General features: G+C 39.9%; 2 protein-coding genes across 6 annotated transcripts in view; one reads left to right on the top strand and one right to left on the bottom strand.

Annotated features, from left to right (window-relative positions):
* The window catches only part of CDK17 (cyclin dependent kinase 17), an 88,761-nt gene extending 80,121 nt beyond the window's left edge, over positions 1-8,640 (bottom strand). The window contains exon 1 of one of the 3 annotated variants that reach the window (XM_041474417.1): positions 8,229-8,640. The gene's annotated coding sequence lies outside the window, so the exon portion shown is untranslated. Of the gene's footprint in view, positions 1-7,491; positions 8,184-8,228 lie in introns of those variants that run through there. The other 2 variants (XM_041474420.1, XM_041474419.1) reach the window with 2 other exon arrangements.
* On the top strand, positions 8,419-19,511 carry LOC121357263 (translation initiation factor IF-2-like). Of its 3 annotated transcripts, none has more exons than XM_041474421.1 (3): positions 8,419-9,184; positions 9,288-9,458; positions 18,964-19,511. In XM_041474421.1, the coding sequence occupies exons 1-2, from the start codon at positions 8,419-8,421 to the stop codon at positions 9,329-9,331; spliced, it is 810 nt and encodes a 269-aa protein (XP_041330355.1). In that variant the 3' UTR covers positions 9,332-9,458; positions 18,964-19,511. The 3 variants fall into 3 exon arrangements, with proteins under 3 accessions (XP_041330355.1, XP_041330357.1, XP_041330356.1); XM_041474423.1 differs by lacking the exon at positions 18,964-19,511 and adding an exon at positions 17,603-17,712; XM_041474422.1 differs by lacking the exon at positions 18,964-19,511 and adding an exon at positions 9,848-10,364.
* Positions 19,512-20,379: the final 868 nt, after the last annotated feature.

Here is a 20,379-nt window from a genome sequence, read left to right as displayed (position 1 = left end):
AGGAGCAATTAAAAAAAAAAAAAAGTCCCTTTAAAGAAAAAAGGCTCAGAACACTTAATTAACAGCACTGAACACTTTATACACAAACCATACTCAAACACATTTTAAAATACTAAGTATTAGTAACTAAGATGACTACCAAAGCATATCAAATCCCTATCTTCAGAACTCATAATCAGCTTTGTATTGCTTCTAAAATACTAAAATTGCACAATTCAAGAAGAAAGGCATATAACTACTGAAGAAACTAATTACTATACACCATTATGTCGTTTCTCCCATGCAGCCTACAAGAGGAAAAAAAAAAAAAAGACTATGCTTAATAACCAAAGGCCACCTTCTGACTAAATACATTTTAAAGCTATTTTTTGGCTTATGGATCAAACATTTTTGATTTTCAGAATTATACTGAGATGTATCAGAAACAAGCCTCCAAAAGACATTTAGGTTAACTGTATTCCCTGATAAACAACCCAGAATTACAAGCAGCAGGTTTAAAAATACTGTGACTTGTGCAAATGGGAACACTGTTAAGCTGTTTATCTTGTTTAATCCTGAAGGTAAATAGCATAAGCTTCAAAATATTTTTCTTCTTTGCCATAACCTACTGAATCACATGTACAAAGGTAACGAAACATTATGGAAAATCTCACATTTTTTGAACTGCCTCTAAAATTGCTTTTCTGAGTATTATACAGGTCATTATCCTCAAGACCACTGTGACTGTAAATTTCACTATAAATTTCAGTGATTTAAATCCAAACTGTGGCTTCAGTGATGCCAACGATCTCATCTCTCCCGAGGTTCAAATCTTCAGAAACAAAACAAGAACCCTGCACAACTCTACTACTAGGCCCATTTTAAAATATGAATACTATAGTTAAGTAATCTTTTTATTGTTGCATCTTCCAAATATTTTCAAACTCCTACTGTAGTTCGTTTTCAGCTTATTTAGTTCAGTTTTTAAATATTATTTGCAAGAAAAAAAATGTAATTTTTAGTTTCCTTAGATGTCTTTCATCCAACAATAATGATTTCTACACCAAAAATCCTATTTCATTTCATAACTCTCATCTCAAACATGTACTCATACTAAAAAGAATATATTTTATAAGATGTATCAGTAATTGTTTCCACGCTGTGCCTTCTTACCCAGTACCAAAGTAAGTTTCTGAGCTGCTGTTTTAAACATGATTTTTAAAAGACTTTAATGCAGAATATATGATTGATATATTTAGCAGCCGAGCACCTCCTTTCCTCTCTGTACACAGGAAGTTTCCCCTCCCATCTGCTCAGGATATTTAAAAAAATAAATAATGACAAACTGCTGTTTTTCCATTGATGCTGCAGAAAGTGACTATTATTTACCTGTAAACATGAAAGTAACATTGAAGCCAAACACACAAGGTAACCTGCACGGGCTCCCTGACAGAGTCACAAGACACCTGCTGGTACAAAGGCAGGAATGTGGGGATGAGAGCAGCAGCCAGCAAAGAGGAAAATCACTGCAGCTTTGAGTGGGAGCGCCAGAGTTATGCCAAGATGAACTGTTCTGTGGAGCAAATAAGTTAATTCACGGGCAGCAGCAGCCCAGGCTTTGTCTCTCATAGTCATATTGGAAGTCTTCAGTTTTATATTTGGGTTTCAGAGCAAACATAAATAAGGTGAATTATGAAATAGACCCCTGCTTTAGAAGCAGATGCTTGAACCATTTAGTACAATATTTATGAGACAGCTTTAAGACTAAACAGCAGCTAAGCAGGCAATAAGCTCCCTGCACACGTAGGTAACTTACTGCTGTTTATAACAACCAGATCTCGACAAAGAAAAAGGACAGAGGAAGATGCACTGGAAATAAACCAATGACAGACCGAAAAAATCCCTTTTCATTTTTCCCAGTTAAATTACATACAGCCACATCTTTTTTGGCCTACAGAGAATATTTATGAAAGATACACTGAGAAACTCAACTTCGTTTCAAGACATACACAAAACTGATGAAATATAACATATAATTACTTCATAACTGTTTTCCCTCCTCCTGTGTACTACTAATTATATTATTGATTACTATATTTTCAAAATAAAAGCTCTCCCTAAACCCCACATACTGAATGCAGATCAACCCCTAATATCTGTTCTGTATTATACAAGAGGAACTATTCCAAACCTTTACAGAAAAAATACCCAAACTAACAGCTAATATTAATAGCTGCATATGTTTAATTTACTTATCAAACATAACTATTTTATTTTAAAAGTTAATACACTTATTCAATCTTTTAAAGCCTGATATAAAATACCACATAAAGTAAACAAACAGGAAGCTGCCACTTTTCCAATCATCCATCCTGCCCTAATGACCCATTCTTCAGCATCTATTGTTTTCCCAATTTTCTGGAGCTACAGAAATAATGAGCAATTTTCACAGACTTTCACTTTATTAGTGGAAATGCCCAACAGCTGACACTGAGCAGGTTTCCCAGAGCTTCTTCACCAACGTACTTTGACACTTTGACGATGAGGAGCCCTCATCACACACAGTTACGTAACTGCAACTATTTATAGGCAACCACTTGAATCACATTATCCAGTGGGTTTTAAACCATTTCATATATTGTCACTTGATCTATCATTTTAGTTCCATAATCCAAATGCCACGTAAGAGCCAAGTAAAAAGTTTCAGTGACGCCTGTCTGCAATATCAACCACCTACCACGTGAAGTATTTAATCTTATCAAGAGAACCAGACGTTAGTTTCACAAGATTGGTCCTCTATAAATATATGCTGAGCAACAGTTGTTTTCTTTGCTTAACCTCCTGCTCTACCAATACCCATTACTATGTTTATAACTAGCTCCTAAAACCACTGAAAGAAACCTTAGTTGTGCTAAAATCACATAATTTCTCAGTGTTCTGAAACATACTGAGAGATATGACCAGCATTTCCACTCCAGAAAGTGCCTTACCAACTTGTACAACTCCTACCTCACAACTTCAGTGCCAGCTGTTCAACACCTTCAGGTTCACTCAGGAAATGCCTCAGAGAACCACATACGACTATCAGCTGGTTTACTTATGAATATAGCAGTATTTAATGAACATCAACTTATTCTAAGAATATCAAATGCTTACATTTTCTTCAGCTTTTCTAATTGGCTAATGGCTCTCTTAGAATACAATTTCATCCTCAAATACACCTAATTGTAATAGCTGGTGACAGCATAGGCCTTCCTCATCACAGACTTTGGCCTTTCTTATCAATCATATTAATTGATCTCAGTGTCAATTTCTTTATTTTTGTAAACTGGCTTCTTTACACTTTTTGTAAACTAGCCTATAGACCGTAACTTTTTAATCCAGTTTTCTCCCAATTAGAGGACAATGGTTTTGCTGATGACTAATATCCCCCTTTGATAATTCTTAGTAATCCATATTTTGCAAAGATACTTATTTCAGTGAACACCAAGTAACTGCAAACCTCATAAAATGTTAACTTCAATGACTGCTGTATAAAGACACCTTGCACATACCTGAACAACATCTAAACAAAGACACTTCCATATTGTAAGATGACAGGAAGTCAGAAATACTTGAGAAAAGACATTTCTGAAAGACTATACAGGTTAGGACAGTTGACTATGATATTACTGTCTCAGTACAGCTACATGCCTGCAAAATGCTCTAATCAACCAAGCAAAGAAGAGAATGTCATGATTCTGACAACTTTAACACAAATTCAAAGTCCAGGATACTTCCAACTGTCCTTACTGAAGCTGACAAAATGCAGATGTTAAAAATCAGAGACCGTTGTGAAACTCTACCAAACCTTTAAAAACAGCAGCAGTCAGAGAAGAGAGTACAATTATGAGGTACAGATAATAATTAAATGAAATATGATTGGAGGGCACAGAGTAACATTTTCACTTATGCAAAATCTCTAAGAAGTTGAACCTAAAATCAAAGATAGGCAAGAACTGTAGCTAGGAGTGCAACTGAAAGACATGTCATTTCTTTGTTCTGGTATAGTAACACAGCCCTGATATATTATGATTATAATCATAATATACGCAAAACTAGTTGTTCCAGAGATTATAAATAAAAAAAGAATATAAAAAGGTCATAATCAAAACATAAGATACAACTGTCCTTCAGTTTACTGCATTTTCAATGTATTCCTGAAATAAGCAAGCAGAAAATTGTCCTGAAATTCAGAGAAGCCTTTCAGCATTTAGTTAAAAACATTATAAAGTTGGTATTTTTCTGTCTTCTTAAAATCATTTTGCCTAATTCTGTCTTACTATGTGAAAAATTAAAATGTGACTTGACAGCTGTTTCCTCTACTGATGCACTTACAAATGCTACTTTATCACATTTATTTTTTTTCCGCCATCCATGCTTAGGCACAGCACCCCTGATAAACTGATGTTTCCTAGTGAATGACATTTCTAATCCTTTAAAAGCAAGCACTACACCACAAAAGCCCAAATATCCCGTAAAGCATGGCTGCAACAATTTCCAGTATCAATGTGTCCATGATGTTTTATAACACAGCCAGGTACAGACTATAATGGTCTCCAAGGATGTGGCTAAAGCCTTACTATCCAAGGACTGATGTGTCAAAAGCTGATTCAACAAAAATTACCTGATTTATGCACTTATTATGTTCATTGTTTTCTATATTACACGATCACAGAATTATAAGAACTCTTTCCTTTTCCAACGTTCTTGTGTTCCAAGTTGGCAAATCAGCTCAAGTACAGGTCTTGTCTATTCCTCATGACTATCAGTGGTTCAAACTGCTGTTGGTACATGTTCTAACGAGCCAGTTCTACTAAACTCTTGACAGTTGACATCACTGCTCAAAGAAGTTCAGGAAACCAACAACTCTGGAAGAATTGCCAATCCATCAAGTTAGTAAAGAATGAGTATCTATGAATTTGTATTCAGTATAGAATTATAAAAAGTCATTTATCCAAACAAGCATTAACTTTCACTCTTTATCAGATAAAAGCTGTCAAAAGTGCATCATGACTCTTCATAAAATACACAGGAAAAAAAAAAAAATCATCCCACACCACTACTGGGTGTTCCTGGAGAATGCTCTGTTTCATGGGGAAAAACATTATCAGGGCCCAAAAGGAATAAATAACAGAATATAAAATATTCAGGAAGTTTTAAAAGGCCCCTAGGCCTAGACTTATTGTAACAAGCAAATTGTTGTCTAATGATTAAAATAAGTAAATAGAAAATACTTTTACCTCTATCATCCAAGTTGCTACATCAGTATGTGAACAGGCACCAAAAAAAACCCCAAATCCCAGTTCTTAGACTAAGAAGGCAAAAGCCATTGCTGTAATTATGTGCATTGCAAAATAAGGCAGTGATGGCCAACAATACACTCCTTTAGTTTGTTCTTTAGATGCGAACCATAATTGTCATATAAACACTTGGCATTTTAGAAGCATTTTTACATGCTGAAGCTGTAGTGTATTATATAAAGTTCTGAACTGCTACGATCACAGTGGTGTCCAGCTGCCTCAATAGCTACAAAAGGCTTGCTGAAGAAATAAAAAAAGAGTAAGCATTAGAAAGCATGCAGGTAAAAAGTTAAGATAACTTAAGAACTGTAAGCCACATTTAGTGAGTTTATGCTAGAAAAGCTTTATAATAATTGATCTTGATTTTTAGACATGATCTTGTCCATTTTCACATTATAACACATAACGCATTCAATAAAGACACAACTAGTACATACAACTTTTTAAAATACAGCTCATTAGCTTTCTTGGACAAAAAAATAAAAAATTATTTGTACGGCGAATATCAACAGCTTCCACTTAACACGAAAAGAGGGTCAAGAGCAAACTCACGGAAAGATTTTAACGTAGACTGTTCAATGAACAAGACTTCAACAAAGCCTTTCCCAACTGCACTTTTTAGGGGCAATTACTCAAACATATTGCTGGACAGAAACTTATTAAGATGAGTATAACATTCTTTTTTTTTTTTTTCCCCTAGCAGCAGGTAGTAATTTAAGAAATTACAAGATTTGTATGTTACTAGGCCATTCAAAATATTCTGCATCCTTTTACTGTAAGAGCTCCACATTGTGACAGTAACACATGCAGAATGAGCATCTTAACATCCCTGTCATAAGCTATACCATATTTACACACTGCAGTGTTAGGCAGAAATTGAAGCCAGAGCCATTCAGGGGAAATACACAGCCATGATCTGTTTCTCAATTTAAATTATATTTGCAATTATAAATTAGGTATTTCACTACACGCTAGTGGCATTTTACATATTAAAAAGATCAATTAATGCACGACATTCTTAGCCAAGCCCAAAATAAATGACTCCCCACATTCAAACTATAATTTGCTTCAGACAACATGGGCTCTAATTTGCAAACTCTTCAGTACGGATGTAGGCAGAACCCACCTCATGATTTGTGTAGAGCTCCATCCTGGGTAAACACACAGCTACACAGCACAATATGCAAATAAAAGGTATGAACCTCATTGCGTTATCCTTCCTAAAGATTTTTGTAAGTCAGACTCTTTATTGTCAAAGCAGTATTTAAATTATGCCAGCAAAAAAAAAAAAAAAAAGCTTTCATCTTTCCAATTTAAGTGGCCCTTTTAATGCCAAGTTAACATTACAATGGTTTATCTATGTTGGAGAATTAAATTCAGCCTGTTCTTTCAAGCACAAACAATTTTAAAGGAAAATTTTCACCATGTATTCAGACATGTGATTTTATGTTTTCGTATCTGTTTCTTCTACATTAATTATTCAAAACAAGCCTCTCTCATGTCACTTACGGAAGGGCAGATGTAAATAACAAGAGCTGTGTGTGAATATACAGATTTCTTATAACAAAGCAATATGGCAATTTCTTTAACATCTTAAGCACATAAAATACCAGATCACCTACTTTTTTTTCCAATTCTAATTTGAAAAACAAATCTGAATTTGGTACTAAGTCTAATTTAATGAGTGTTTTTTTCTCAGTATTTAACCTTTGGTGATATGGTTTCCAGTTCAATTAATACAATAAAAAAGTGTTGGGGGGAGAGAAGTAATGGAAGAACGTCAAACCAGGCTTGCTCTTGTATCTATACCGTGATACCTACAAGTTGCTATTGATCTTCTGTTAAATTACAAAAGAAATTATTCACCAAAATAAAAAAAAAAAAAGGAAAAAAAGAAATGAATGCTTTTTATATCACTGAGTTTGGATTATAAGTCAGCCCCGTTTTGCTCATAACACTCATAACACTGTTAACAACCATTAGCAAAGTGCCAAAGACAGCAATGAGTTTAAAACAACTAGAGCCAGCTACCAAAATTGCTGCAGGAGAGACAAAGGGGATCAAGGTCAGCATTCTTCTAGCGCAACAGCTAATCCACTCATATGAACATGGTATTGGCACGGGTGGGCGTAATACATTTGCAAGAAATATAAAATATACATGATCCCACCTGATTTTCCCCGTCCTTTCGAGAGAACCATTTTGCTCTCACTGGTCTCAAGCCATTACATATGGGAGCGAGGAAGGGGAAGGAGGAGTTCACAGAAGTTCAGGGTCAGACAATGTTCACGTATCCTGTCACCTTCTAGCTCAAAGCTCAGAGCAGAAGAACTCTTATGCCACGCACTAAAACCTACATATTTCGGGTGTGCGTGTGGGGGGAGACCTGCAATAGGAGCGATGTGTCATACGTGCGGAGGCTGCGAGCAGAAGAGCTGTCAGGAGAACGCTGCCTCGCTTGAAGAGGAGGAGGCGGCGGGGAAAGGACGGTGACGAACGCAGGATCACCAAAAAATCCGGCAGTGCTCAGGGGCTGCCATCCCCGGCTCACCCCTCCGGCCCGGCTTCGCTCGGCCCCCCTCGCAGAGGGCTCAGCCTCTCGGAGCTGCCCCCCAGCCCCCGCGGAGCCGCTCCCAGCCGCCACCGGGCAGCGGAAATCCCCCGCAGCCCGGCCCGACCCTGCCCGGGGGCGCCGAGCGGCGCTCCCCGCGCCCGGGGCTCTCCGGCAGCCCCCGGCCCTCTCGCGGGGAGCTCTCCCACGACCACCATCACTTCCCGCCTGCTCCGGGGCCGCGCTGTCACCTCACCCCCCGCGACGTCCCACGCACCGCAGGCCGAGAGCCAACACCCCGCCGCGAGCCGGACCCGCACCCCTGGGCCGGGAGACAATGAGCAGCCACAACTCACCAGCAGCGCCGGAGCTTCGCGGGTCCGGGGGCGGTTCCTTTGCCCCTTCTCCTTCCCCTTCTCCTCCGCCTAGGAGCGGTATCCGGCCGCCGGGAGCCGAACCCCCCCTCCCCTCGCCGCCCGAGAGCCTTCGCCGGACCGCCGGCCGCGCTCCCTCCCCGAGGAAAGTCACTTTATTCCCCGCTCCAACATGGCTGCTCCCCCCGCCGCCGCCGCCGCAGCGGCAGCTTTCTCCTCGCCGCGGCTCCCCGCCGCCGCCAGCGGAGAGCGGCCGCAGGCCGTGCTCGGGAGCCGCCCGGCCGGCCGCTGGCGGTGCCGAGAGCGTCAGCCGAGTCGGGCCGCGGGGGTGTGCGAGGAAGGGGCGAGCCGAGGCGAGCCGGGCTGGGCTGCGCGTCCCCGCTGCGGGCTGACGCCTCCGCCCGCTCGCACTGAGCCAGCCCCGCCGGCTCCGGGCGCAGGAGGGGCCGCGGGGACGCCCGTGCGCCGGCGACACCTGGCGGCCGAGGCGGCCCCGGCTGAGCCGGCGGCTGCGCGGGGAGCGGGGGGGTCAGGGCGGAGCGCGGGGAATGCCCCGAGCGGCGGCGCGGGGAGCGGGGGCTGCCGCAGCGCTTCTCTGGGCCGCCCTCCCCGCTGCGGGGGAGCCCGGCCGCGCCGAGCCGAGTGGGGCGCTGCTGCCGTTCGCCGGTCCTCCAGCGGCCGTGCGCGGCCGCCTCCTCCCGCGGGAGGAAGTGGGTCTCGTCGGCAGAGGCTCCCGGGAAGCCGAGCCGGGGCCCTGCGTGCTGCTGGCCGTCCGAGGGGTCTCCCCGAGCCGTTTCGTGTAGGGCAGGGTAGAAAAGTGGCGTTTGCTCGCTTCATTTTTACCGGTTCCTTGGCAGCGTTTCCTCTTGGGTTTGCAGGGGGATTTAGCTCATCTCTGAGGCGTCCCCCTGCTCCCCCTTCCTGCGGCTGGCACATTAGTAAGCAAAGTTAAGGGAAGCTGGGTGTCTCTTTTGATCAATTTCTAACTCATGTTTTCCGTATTTATTCTTGTGTTTTCTTTCCTTTGTCTCGTGCGTTCAGCGGTGCCCGCACCATCCCCCTTGTCCTCCTTGTGGTCGCTCTGACAGCGCCAGCCGCGCTGCCTTCCTGCGCTTAGAATCCTTCTCCCCTCAGCGATCCAGTCTGTGTTTCCTCACTTCTCAGCCCTTTCCAGCCCTGAATTTCTTAGGCTTTGTGAAGGAGACCTAGAAGGTGAGCCAGCTGCTCTGCGCTATGTTTTTTCACATTTCCATCACAAAGAACAAGATCTGTCAGGAAGGCCAAGTCTGAGCTGATTTTAGCGACATGGTTTTGAATTAAAGTACCAGGGCATAGGTAAACTTGGGCCAGAATTTGGAAAATGGTTTGCTTTTTTTCCCTTTGGACATCTGCTGATCCTTGCTGCCTACCTGCTGTCTTGCTTTTGTCAGTTCAAATTCGGTGTCATGGAGCCTTTTCCATCTTCATGCAGCCCAGGGTTATGGGTCTTAGCTTCCTCACATTCCCGTGAATGCTGAGTGAGGCCAAAACTGCTTCATTCTGCAGGCAGGTCTGTACTATGCTGTGTCTAGGTGGAGGCTAGAGTACATTTTAATTTGCAGAAGCAAGCCCCTGAGCTTGAGGAACTCCGTGTGCAGCTTATTCAAGCTAGGCCTTCTCCACAGTAGGGCCAAGAGGGAGCTGCCTTTGCAGGAGCAGTGCCAGCCGAAAATTCCCCTGCTTCCAGCTCTGTTGACCCTTCCAACAGCACAAGCAAACCAGAATACAGACAAGTATGTTTCCCAGTAAACAGAAGTCAATTGCTCTTGCCTAAAAAAGGAGTGCAAGCATGAAACCACTTCTTAAATGCACAGAAATTCGCGTTGCCCATGCTGATGTAAATTTCTAGTGAAATCGGTTTACAATAAAAAGAAGTAAATATGACTCAGAAACAAACGTTCTGTTTATACAGACTAAACATGATTACCACGGTGTTTTTGCATGTTTTCAAGATGTAGGATAGCTACCTTACATTTGCAAAACTTGTGGGATTTTTAATAACACAGAGAAAGCAGACACTCAAGCTTTGAACTTTCTGGTAATGCAAAGATACCCCTTACAGATCTCCTTTAAAGCTCAGGACCTACCAGTTCCTGCTAGACCTACCAGTTCTCCTGATCTTTGAATGCTAACTAGATGATGTATGTTTTGTTTTATCTTATTCAATTTGAAGGCTATTTTGGGTACGTAGTAACATTAGAAATGATAGTGTGCAAGTTTATTATGTGCATGATTTTTAAAACAAGCTTCTGAGACAGCACAGTAACGAGTGCAGCATGTCCATTTATTCCAGCACATCCAAGTAAATGCTGTTCTACCTATGAAGTACAGAGAGAACGTGGGTTGGAAGTTTATGAAGCCATGTTTTTATATATTAAAAGTATCAGTAAAATATGCTCATTTTACTTGATTCAAAAGTCTGCTGTTGATACTTCTGTTATTACAGGAAAAGTAATTATGGCAAATAAAGGATGAAACTTAAAAAATGAGCAGTTAGGATGAGTCACCCAAGAAATAAGGGGTCAACACTGATTGCAGCGTAATTAGAGTATTTTAGGGGTTTCCACTTATAATGGAGAGAATTATGAATTTTTAAGAGGGAAGAATTTGTAATGGTAGAACACTTGATACCCATTTGGCCTTTGTATGTGCCACTACCTCATGACCTCAGATGAAGATTTTCACATCTGGGCAAAAGACAGTGCAGAAGGAAGACAGAGTGATAGACTTAAGTTTGAAATGTAGGCACTGGTTTTGATTGATTTATCCCATGGGTCTAGTTTTATAACTATAGCTATTGATTTGTTTTATTATTTAGTGGATTATGTAGCAATCAATCATATTTCCATCTAGCTAGCCATGATGATTAATATTTTAAACTGGTTTTAAGATGGATTGGCTGGTGAGTGCAATAGGTCTTCTCTCTAATCCAGCTAGAATGGAATACACCCAGGTTTCATGGAATGAATTATTGCCACTGGACAATCTGATGAAATTTACATCAGCCATCAGAATCTAAATCCAGCAGTAGGAATACAGTGCTGTCAGGGGACTGAGATTTTCTGCTTTGAAAATGAACATTTTGGCTTTACCTCTACATTTCTTCAAGAAAAGTATGTAGTTATTTTGTGGCAGTAAAAGTATGGGAGTTAAATCAGTGGAGTTCATGTAACGGTAGATGGAAACCCTACAGAAACATGCATTTTTAACACAATGTATGTGGAAAGCAGTTACTTCCCTGCCAAGAGGCAAGCTCAGGATTCTGTGTCACTGCATCAGGAGTCAGCGACCTCGCAATCAGCAGCAGTGTGGGAAAGCATTGTGCTAAACTACAAGGGATGTGTTCGTTTGCAGGGGAAGGACTGAAAGCCTTGGCAGGTTATTAAAAGAGGAAATGATTTCCAAATACAATATTCTGTTTTGAAATGCAATTGTTTTTTTCTATTGGATGCCAAAAATTTCTGAAGAATGCAATATCCTCTAACTAATTGTATCTGTGCTCTGAGAAAAGAAACAGGGCTATTGTTCTCCTCACAGCACGAGCTATTTATATGTTAGTCTGTGCAGCACTCCTTTCTGAAATAATTGTCTTCCACCTATGCAAAGCTCGAATCCATTTAAAGTAATCAAATTAAGATAATTTCTTGCTTTCTTACATCAGGCTGATATTCATATAAAGCATTTTCCAGGTTACTTTGATTTAGTACAAGGCCTCTAGGCTAAATACAGTACAATTCTATTACCTCACTGGACAACCAAACCCCTTCCTTTCTGATGAATGGAAGCAGGAAGTAGTAACACGAAGGAGGTACCCCTTGAAAGAAGCAAAAGGGCTATACTTCTGCTAAGAAGAGCTGTAGCCATTTCTGCCATGATTTCTGTAACTGATAGCTGGTCATTGTTTTAGTTGCAATTTGCTTTAGCTGTCTATATTTCACATAAGCACATTGTGGAAAGTTACTATTTGTTCTTGTAAACCTTGTTTTTGGCAAGCAGGAAAGAGTTATCAAAGTGAAAATAGTGGGGTGTTCATTATCTACACTTGAGATTTTCATTTGCATAGCTATCCAGGTGTTTGGAGACTGATTAACTGCTGTAGAAATTACTAGAAGACTAAGCACATTACCTGTGCTTAGTTCCTATCTCTATTACAATTTTTTAGCATGTAAATATGTGTAATATATGACATGACATATACATATGACATATTGTCACTGTTTTCTTCCTTTATATTACTAAACCTTTTAGTTCCTATATGTAACATCACAATATCCTGTCACAATGCTACTTAAATATTGTTTCTCATTTCTTCACACCTTGCATCTCTAAATTTTGAAGAATATTTATCAGTCATGTAGCTAATGATTTCAGTATCTTTACAATATCAGAATTGATGCTTTTATTTATATCTGGCATTTGTGGTATTTGTACATACAAAGTATCTACCAGTTGTGTATATTTTTTTGATCTGGAGCACTGCTTAAGTGGAAAATCTAGTTTAATTGCTTGTTTTTTCTTGACTGTTTTCTGCTTCCAGATGGAGATTCCTCCAGCTAATGTAAATGAAGTCTTTCCATTGACTTCAGCAAGAGTCAGCTTAGTCCTTGTAGAATGAAGTTAATAGCATGGAGACAGACTCTTTTTGTACAGTTCTGCCTGGGTTTGCAAACAAACACTAGACACTCCTTTATTTTTCTACTACTGCTCTGAAAGACAGGACATCCTGCTTTTCAAAACAAAAGATATTAACCCTACTTCAACTAGGTCAATTACTATGCTCAGATAGAAAATGGTGACGTATTTTCTGTAATTGTCTAAAAATTAGGTTTGTGCCTTGGACAATACATCACTATAAAACTCTAGCCTAGTGAAAGAAAGATTATTTTATTCTTAACATTTTGTTTACATTTTGTGTTGGAGACTAAAGGTGGGGAAAAGAATTTGAGCAAAACAATGAAGATCTGCAGGTAATGAAAATTGGTCACTTGTATGTGCACACCTCTGCTGCTTGTCCCTTTCAGGTACCATTCAGAGATACAATTCTCCCTTTGTGAAACAGAAAGCTGAAATGGCAGGGGAAAAGGCTCCTATTCTTCTCTGTTTCTTTCATGCAGGTTCAGTGTCTCAGACCGAATAGCTTCTTCATGGCAAGTTAATTGCTTCATAGAAATTTGCAGTCACTATTCACTGAATTGATTAGAAATGCCATCAGTGAGTCTCAGAACCTTTGTATCATTGCCAATTCAAACTACTTAGTGGATTTGAAATTAAAGCACAAAATACACAGAGACTCCTGCAGTTACAAGACTATAGGTGTCAAACATCTTGGTCTTTCCTTATTGTAATGGTTGCTCTCCCCAGAGTGTTTTGGGACTTAAATGATATTGCTTTCAGTCATAACAGCTGATTACTTTCCTGTAATACTGTTACATAAAACTTAAGTTTGTTCTAGCAAAGATGGTAGCTGTTCCAGTGAAGATGAAACCAGATCATTCTCAAATTTCTGTTTTTATTTCTGGACAGGAAGGTGTAGAGAGACACGGGAATAAAAGAAGTGGGAGCAGAACTAAAATCCAATGTAGAGAATATGAGGAGTATCAGAAAAGGCACGTGAAAATGGAACCAGTGTGCATAGTGAATGCTGGAAATAAAATGAGACACAGGAAATCTGGGAATAGAATGAAATGAGCTGAGGGAAACATAGGCTACCTCAGCGAGAACTGAGTACTGCACACTTTGCTTTCTGCATGCCACAGGTCAAGAGTACATGATGTATTGTTCATGTGCAGAGACTTTCTTATATATTCTAGAGATCCATGTGCATGCTCAGATCAACTACATTTTGGAGTTTTTTGTGCACTGGCAGCTGGTTGGCTGACTGCTTTGAAATTTATCATGGCAGCTTTTGAGATGTCAGTAGGAGATAGGCTTTGCAAAACAAGCACTACAGATAGATAAGGGGGATGGGAGGAGAGCTGGGATGGATGAAAGAGAATACAAGAGAGAAGAAACAGAAAGTAAATTCAGGAAATAAGGAAGGAAGTAGATGTAGGGCTTTATCTGTGAGTCTAGGCCAAAGGCATTTTGTAATCTTAACAACACTAACTATGCAGGGGAGATAGGTAGAATAAGATGTTATTTTTTTAACTGCCCCAGCTAGTTGCCCTACCCTTCTGCAGAAAGTTGTTACACCCTGAGGGAGAGGAGACAGAACCATACCTATTTCCCTGTATAGTGTGGCAAGTAGCATTAACCACCAGTGAGGACATAGAGGCAGGTGAGTCAGATGCCTGTAGTTTCTTCTGACACACCTCCTAGGGAGGATACCCTCTGGCACATGGGAGGGACAAAGTGCTGAGGTCTGTAATAACTTTTTAAATTGCAACAGCTAGGTCAGTCAGGCTTTTCTTAACTAATTTTTGCTGTTCTATGAATCCTACTTTAGGCAGCCATGTGTGTATTTATATGTTGGTACTAAATTTGCAAGACTCCATCCAAGTAAGAGAGAAAAAAGTGTGGCATAAAACCAGAAGAATATAGATGGCAGCTCCTATCTGCTCATTGGAAGAAATGCTTCCTCTTAGGTACCAGTGAGAAATTTTACATAGCTACGTGTGCATTTAAGGTTGATAAGACAATTGATTAAACTGATATGTAACCTATAGAATTGTTCTGACACTGAAAATACCAAAGTGCATCTTCAAATGAGGTTAACAATTTCTAAAGATACAAGGATAAGAAAAGAAGAGGTAACTCATAAATTCCAATTGATTTAAGTGTGGAATTCCTCACCAATTTCTTTTTGTGTAGCTGCTTGCTTTGCCAAATTGCTGATTGATCAACTAAACTATTCTCTAAGTCAAGCACAGCATATTTCAAGTTCTGTTTCAGCACAGTATAAAATAATAGAGCTATAAAAAAAAAAACCCAAAAAGACCTCAACAACCTCCCCCCAAAAAAGCAGGAATGCCCTCACATATCTATTAGTTGTCATTTGTAGAGTCTAGCTGTTACCCAGAACCATGTTAAAGTTAAATGGTGAGCTTTATTTAACACACTCATTTGTTCTTTCCTTCTTTACCGTTCTTCATTTCAAGGCTCTTTTCTTCACAACGTGGCATATTCCTGGCCATGCAGATACTTATACTGCACAATTATACTTACCTTTTAAAAACAAACAAAAATTCAGGTGGAGATTTTATAGCTCAAACAACATGCATGGCTTTAGAATTAGTTAAGTATTTTGCAGGACAGATAGTAATTTATATAAATTTATAGACCATACAGAATTTAGGATAAATGTCTACTAGAAATTAAAAAAAATAAAAGAAAAAAAAAGAGGAGGTAACTATGTACTCAAAATTCCATATTGGTGTGCTTTAATCTTATTATCTTGTTTTGAAAAATTAATTTACCTTTTTTATAATTCATCAAAACAGTTTATTTTGTCCACCAATAAGCTCTCCATAGAAACAGTTGTATCTTAGTAACGTAACAAGAATAGAGTTCAGGGAATACACTGCATCTGTATATACTGCCCTTAAAGAGCCATTTCTAGTTAGAAGGGAAGGTGAGAGTCTCTTTCTGGAATTAGCAGAAAGCACAGCACTGCAATACAACATCTCAGTGCTTCCTAGGTTGATCTCCTTAAATATGAGACATAGGTCATTTCTGCCTCTTGCTCTTTGCCCTTGATAGGAGCATGTCAGCAAAGATGACAGATGGCTGTCCCTTACAGCTGGGGCTTTATTTTTTTGGTTTTGTTTTAATTGGATGCTAGTTGATGAAGTGTGTGAACACTTCTTGCTTTTGGTCCTTGTCAGCTAAATTCAAAACTATTTTACTATCGCCCCTGTTTGTTTGTTTTGGGTTTTTTCTGTCCCAGGTCCTTCTACATAGAAAAATTTTGAATTTTTTTTTTTTTTTGCTGGTATCACCTTGTGTGGATCTGTAGCTGCTCTGTAGGACACTACTTTTCTAGACTCCAGATGACTCTAGCTTTACCAGCTCTCTTCTCATTGTGTTGCCTCTCTCCTTCCTGCTTTTCCTGTGCTTGCTGTAGGGTGCCTGTTTGTCCTCTGGCACCTTTGTTCTCTCTGTCCCTCACAAAGCTGAAGTAATCCAAGGGAACGGTTACAATGACATTTGAGCTTCTCTGCAGCAATGTGTTGATATTTACACTGAGCTGATTATTAGCAAGTGGAGCACATGACTACCTTGTAAAATCTGCTTAGTTTAACCAGTGCTTCAGGGGAAAAGAAGTGGGAAGTAGAGTGATGCAGGGGCTGTGTGTCGCTCCTTACATGGTTGGTGGAGGCTGTGCCATTAATTTGTCTGGGTGGTATGGGATGAAACATGCTTTTCAGATGATTCCTACACTGCTTTGTAGTCGTTATTTGCTGCATATTCCCTGCCTTGACTGGTACTCTTCTCTGCTTCAAAATAAACCAGACCATTTAACACTAGGGTAGAGTGGAGGGTGTGCGAACCCCAGCCTTCCACAAGAAGCTTTTAAGATGTCAAATAACAGAACATCCTATCCCAGGTTTTGATTAAGGAAAAGAGTAGTTATCAGCTTTGGTCTCAGGCACAGACTAACTGAGGGAATGAAGGCAGAGGCAAGACACCTCTTGTTTCAGCACACAGTTATTAAAAGAACATGTCTGGAGGCAAAAAAGAGGCCCAGGAACCCAGAGAAACCAGACAGATTTAACAAGAATTTCTCTTACCCTCTGTGTGGGGAGGCAGAGGGAAAGCATCTTGCTGAAACATGGTTTTAGAAATTTTGTATTTGTGTGGTTAATCTAAATTTGCAGCAGTAGCAAGCGAACTATTTCGGAATATGAAATGGGGACACTGGGAGGGGTCTTTTTTTATGTTTCAGGGAAATGTTAGGGTACTGTGAAGTGCCAGTTATTTTTTAGGAGGATGAAGTAAAAAAAAAAAAAAAGCAGCAGAGCTTTGGAAGTCATGGGGGCTTTGACCCCCCTCTCTACCAACCTATGTATGCCCACCTAACCCTAGAGATACTCTTTTCTCACTTCTCTTTGGCTATGGCATCTCCATGCTCATGTCTCAGGCAGCTGTTGGTCCTCATTCTACAGCTTGCATAATTTCTGCAGCCACAGGTCACTTCCTGTACCTTCACATGGGTGGGAATGGGGCAGGCCAGGGACCTTTTCCAGCATGGGAATGGATGTGGGAAAAAGAATAACACAGAGTGCTGAGAGAAGAGCAAGAAGGCCTGCAGTGATGTTGAAAGGTGGTCTATGTGGAGGGAAGGGATTCAGTCTAAAGCAGCTCATCTTCTCTCCTAGGCCCTAGCAGAACCTGCAGATTGCTCCCTCATCAGCTGTCCAAGAAGGCTGTGTCCACATTAGCAATTCGTTTCAAAGCAACAGTGTGGTTTGGAGGAAAATCTTGTCATTGTCTCCACTTACCATGTGGTGTTTCAGTTCTCAAAATAGTTTTGGTGCATACAAACCAAATTCCTTCAAGAAGAAATGAAAACAGAAGCTCTGCTTCCAACCTGCTCCACATGCACCCTAGCGCTAATGGGGACAAGAGGTTCCAAAATAGCGTGTGAGCTGCATCATCACAAGGTCCTCTAGCACATACCTAACACTTCTTCTCAGAAAGCTTTGAAACACATGTATAGCGGAGGTGTTTGGCTCTAGTGACCAGGCTAAATATAATCTAGAATAAACCCCCAAAACATATATGATGGAAAAAATGAGGTGCCTTAGTGTCAACTATTTCATTCTACCAATCCAGTCCTTATGTGCTGAATTACTTTCTTCTGAAAATACTGCTTATTTTTTCCTGTACCTTGAGCTGGCTTTGGGAAATGCCAAATTTAACCTAAAAATGTACCTAGAACATTTCTTGTATCTGGCAATAGGGATGCCCACACAACTTAATTATATATGTTAGCCCTTTAATCACTAAAGACAGCTCTCTAATCACTATTAAAGAGCTAATGTTGCTCATCTTAACTTGAATGAAAGACATAAAACAAAACCTGCCAGCAATCACAATTGTAGGTATGCTGGTACTGTAGCCAAGGATACAGAGAGAGCTGTGGAATTGTACTCCAGGATGGGTAAAGGCACATAGGCTGAAAACTGCACTCAGTAAGATGCCTACTCACCAAAACAAAAAAGGCAGACATAGCTGGGTGAATAATGGTGACAGTGTCATTCTCTCCTGAGTGGAAACTACTATGTGCCTGCTGTAAGGGTAGAAGAAACCAGTGTTTAAGCCAGAATTATGAAAGATGTAACAGTCTACATTTACCAATATAATTATAAAATTATATAAATTCTTAACTGTTGTATTGTCTTTTTTCCCCCCCACTTTTCCTATGATTTTCATTCATTTATGAAGTTCTTTATTTGCATAGCTCAGTGGCAACACTGATATAAGCGTCTGCAAGTACCCGGTGCTCTGTACTGCTATTGTCACTTACAGTCAAGATTTAGTTACAGCTGCTCCCAGGAGCCATAATGTGCCCTCATCCCTCACATATCCTACTGTGAATTGAAAACATGTTCTAACAAAATGTTATGAAATTACATGCAAGTTTATGGAGATATTTTTTCATATGGAAAATTTTAGTGTTCTTTAAGAATCTGTAATTTGTACAGTTTAATCTTTTTTTTTTTTCTTGCCATGTCAGATAAACCTAGACATTCTGCTCTCAGATGATAGTTTGGAGATATGAGAGAAACAGGGAGCTGCTGGAACATATTGCAGAAGCCTAAAGCACTTAGCAACAGAGAAAGTGTGGGCTGCAACGACAGAAGCCGGAATGTGGAAACAAGTGACATCGAGGCGGCTGTTTGGGAAAGAAGAGCTTTTACTTTGTTTATAATTTCAGTAGTTCTAAAGAACTTGGCAGTGTGGGAGGTCACTGCAGTCTCTGACTCTGCACATATCCTTTTCTGTGTGCCTGTTTTTCAAATGCCTATGATAATTATTACCAAGAGTGCTGGATGTTCTAATTTCCTTTTGTATTTCCTGTTTCTCAAAAACTAGAGAAGTAAAATTAAGGTATTTGTTTTGCATCAGTTTATTCTGTTAAGACATACTCATGTGGCAGGCACTGTGAATAGTTTTTTAAATTATAGTGATAATGTCTTCTGGAGTGATGCAATCATTTACCGTGATGCTTTTTAGTGCTTTGCACTAGAATATCCTGATAGGGTGCACTAATGATAGTGTGGATGTCAAATAACTGCTAAAGAAAACTGCCTGAGGTGCTGAGCAGGGTAAATTGAGTAGAGATAAAATAAAATTTTTTTCTGACATCACAGTGACTTTTACAAGGGCATTCAGAAGTCAGTGCATTTCTAAGTCCTGCAGGTCCTACTGAGGTGGAAATTATCTGGAGAACTTTCCTCACCACTTACTGGGGATTGTTTTACCTAATGCATATGCACCTGTAAATGCCAAAATTTCCTTTCCTCTGAAAAGTTATTGTGCACATTAAATGCAAGGGCTGCATAGCTCTAAGGTTGATAAAAAGGCCTTAGACAACACAGGACACTTAAGGAACTTGGAAACCTTACCATAATTGTTACATTTTGTATTTAGTGAAGGTTGAACTAGTCATTAGCTTGTATTTTATTTTTCCTCTCTATAAATATCTCTTGTGGTTTGCATTATTCAGTAATCTAATTGTGTCTGCTTTTGAGGTATTACCACTTGAAAATAACAATCAAAGTAAATGATAGAGATGTACCAAATTATTATAATAGAGGTGCTACAGGAATTCACAGAACAGAAAAAACCACAAAAAGTGAATTTATATAATAATGATACCTGAGGAACTATTAGTATTGAAGTTTAACAAATTATCTACTCATTGAACACTATAGTGTTGAATAGCTTCAAGCTATATATATAGCTATATATATAATATCAACAATATTCTTTAACTCCACAGGTGACCTGTCATTGGGTAACTGGCCTTTAAAGGGAATTGGATTCAGCCTAACTACTGATATCAACTGTTTACTTCCAAAATGCTACAATAATTTCAGTTATTAAAATGCAGTAATCACCTCACATTAGATGGCAAATTAAAAAAAAA

The sequence above is a fragment of the Pyrgilauda ruficollis genome, unplaced genomic scaffold, assembly GCF_017590135.1.
Source record: "Pyrgilauda ruficollis isolate IOZ18807 unplaced genomic scaffold, ASM1759013v1 scaffold32, whole genome shotgun sequence".
In the NCBI taxonomy this organism is placed as follows: domain Eukaryota; kingdom Metazoa; phylum Chordata; class Aves; order Passeriformes; family Passeridae; genus Pyrgilauda; species Pyrgilauda ruficollis.
The sequence above is the reverse complement of the archived record's forward strand: the minus strand, read 5'-3'. Positions and strand labels throughout refer to the sequence as shown.

What these genes read in the sequence shown, in the direction of transcription:
- LOC121357263 (XM_041474421.1), top strand. Translation starts at nt 8,419, where the DNA reads ATGGCTGCTCCCCCCGCCGCCGCCGCCGCAGCGGCAGCTTTCTCCTCG. An exon ending in TTCCTGCGGCTGGCACATTA is followed by an intron (nt 9,185 to 9,287) that starts GTAAGCAAAGTT and finishes TCGTGCGTTCAG; the next exon opens with CGGTGCCCGCACCATCCCCC.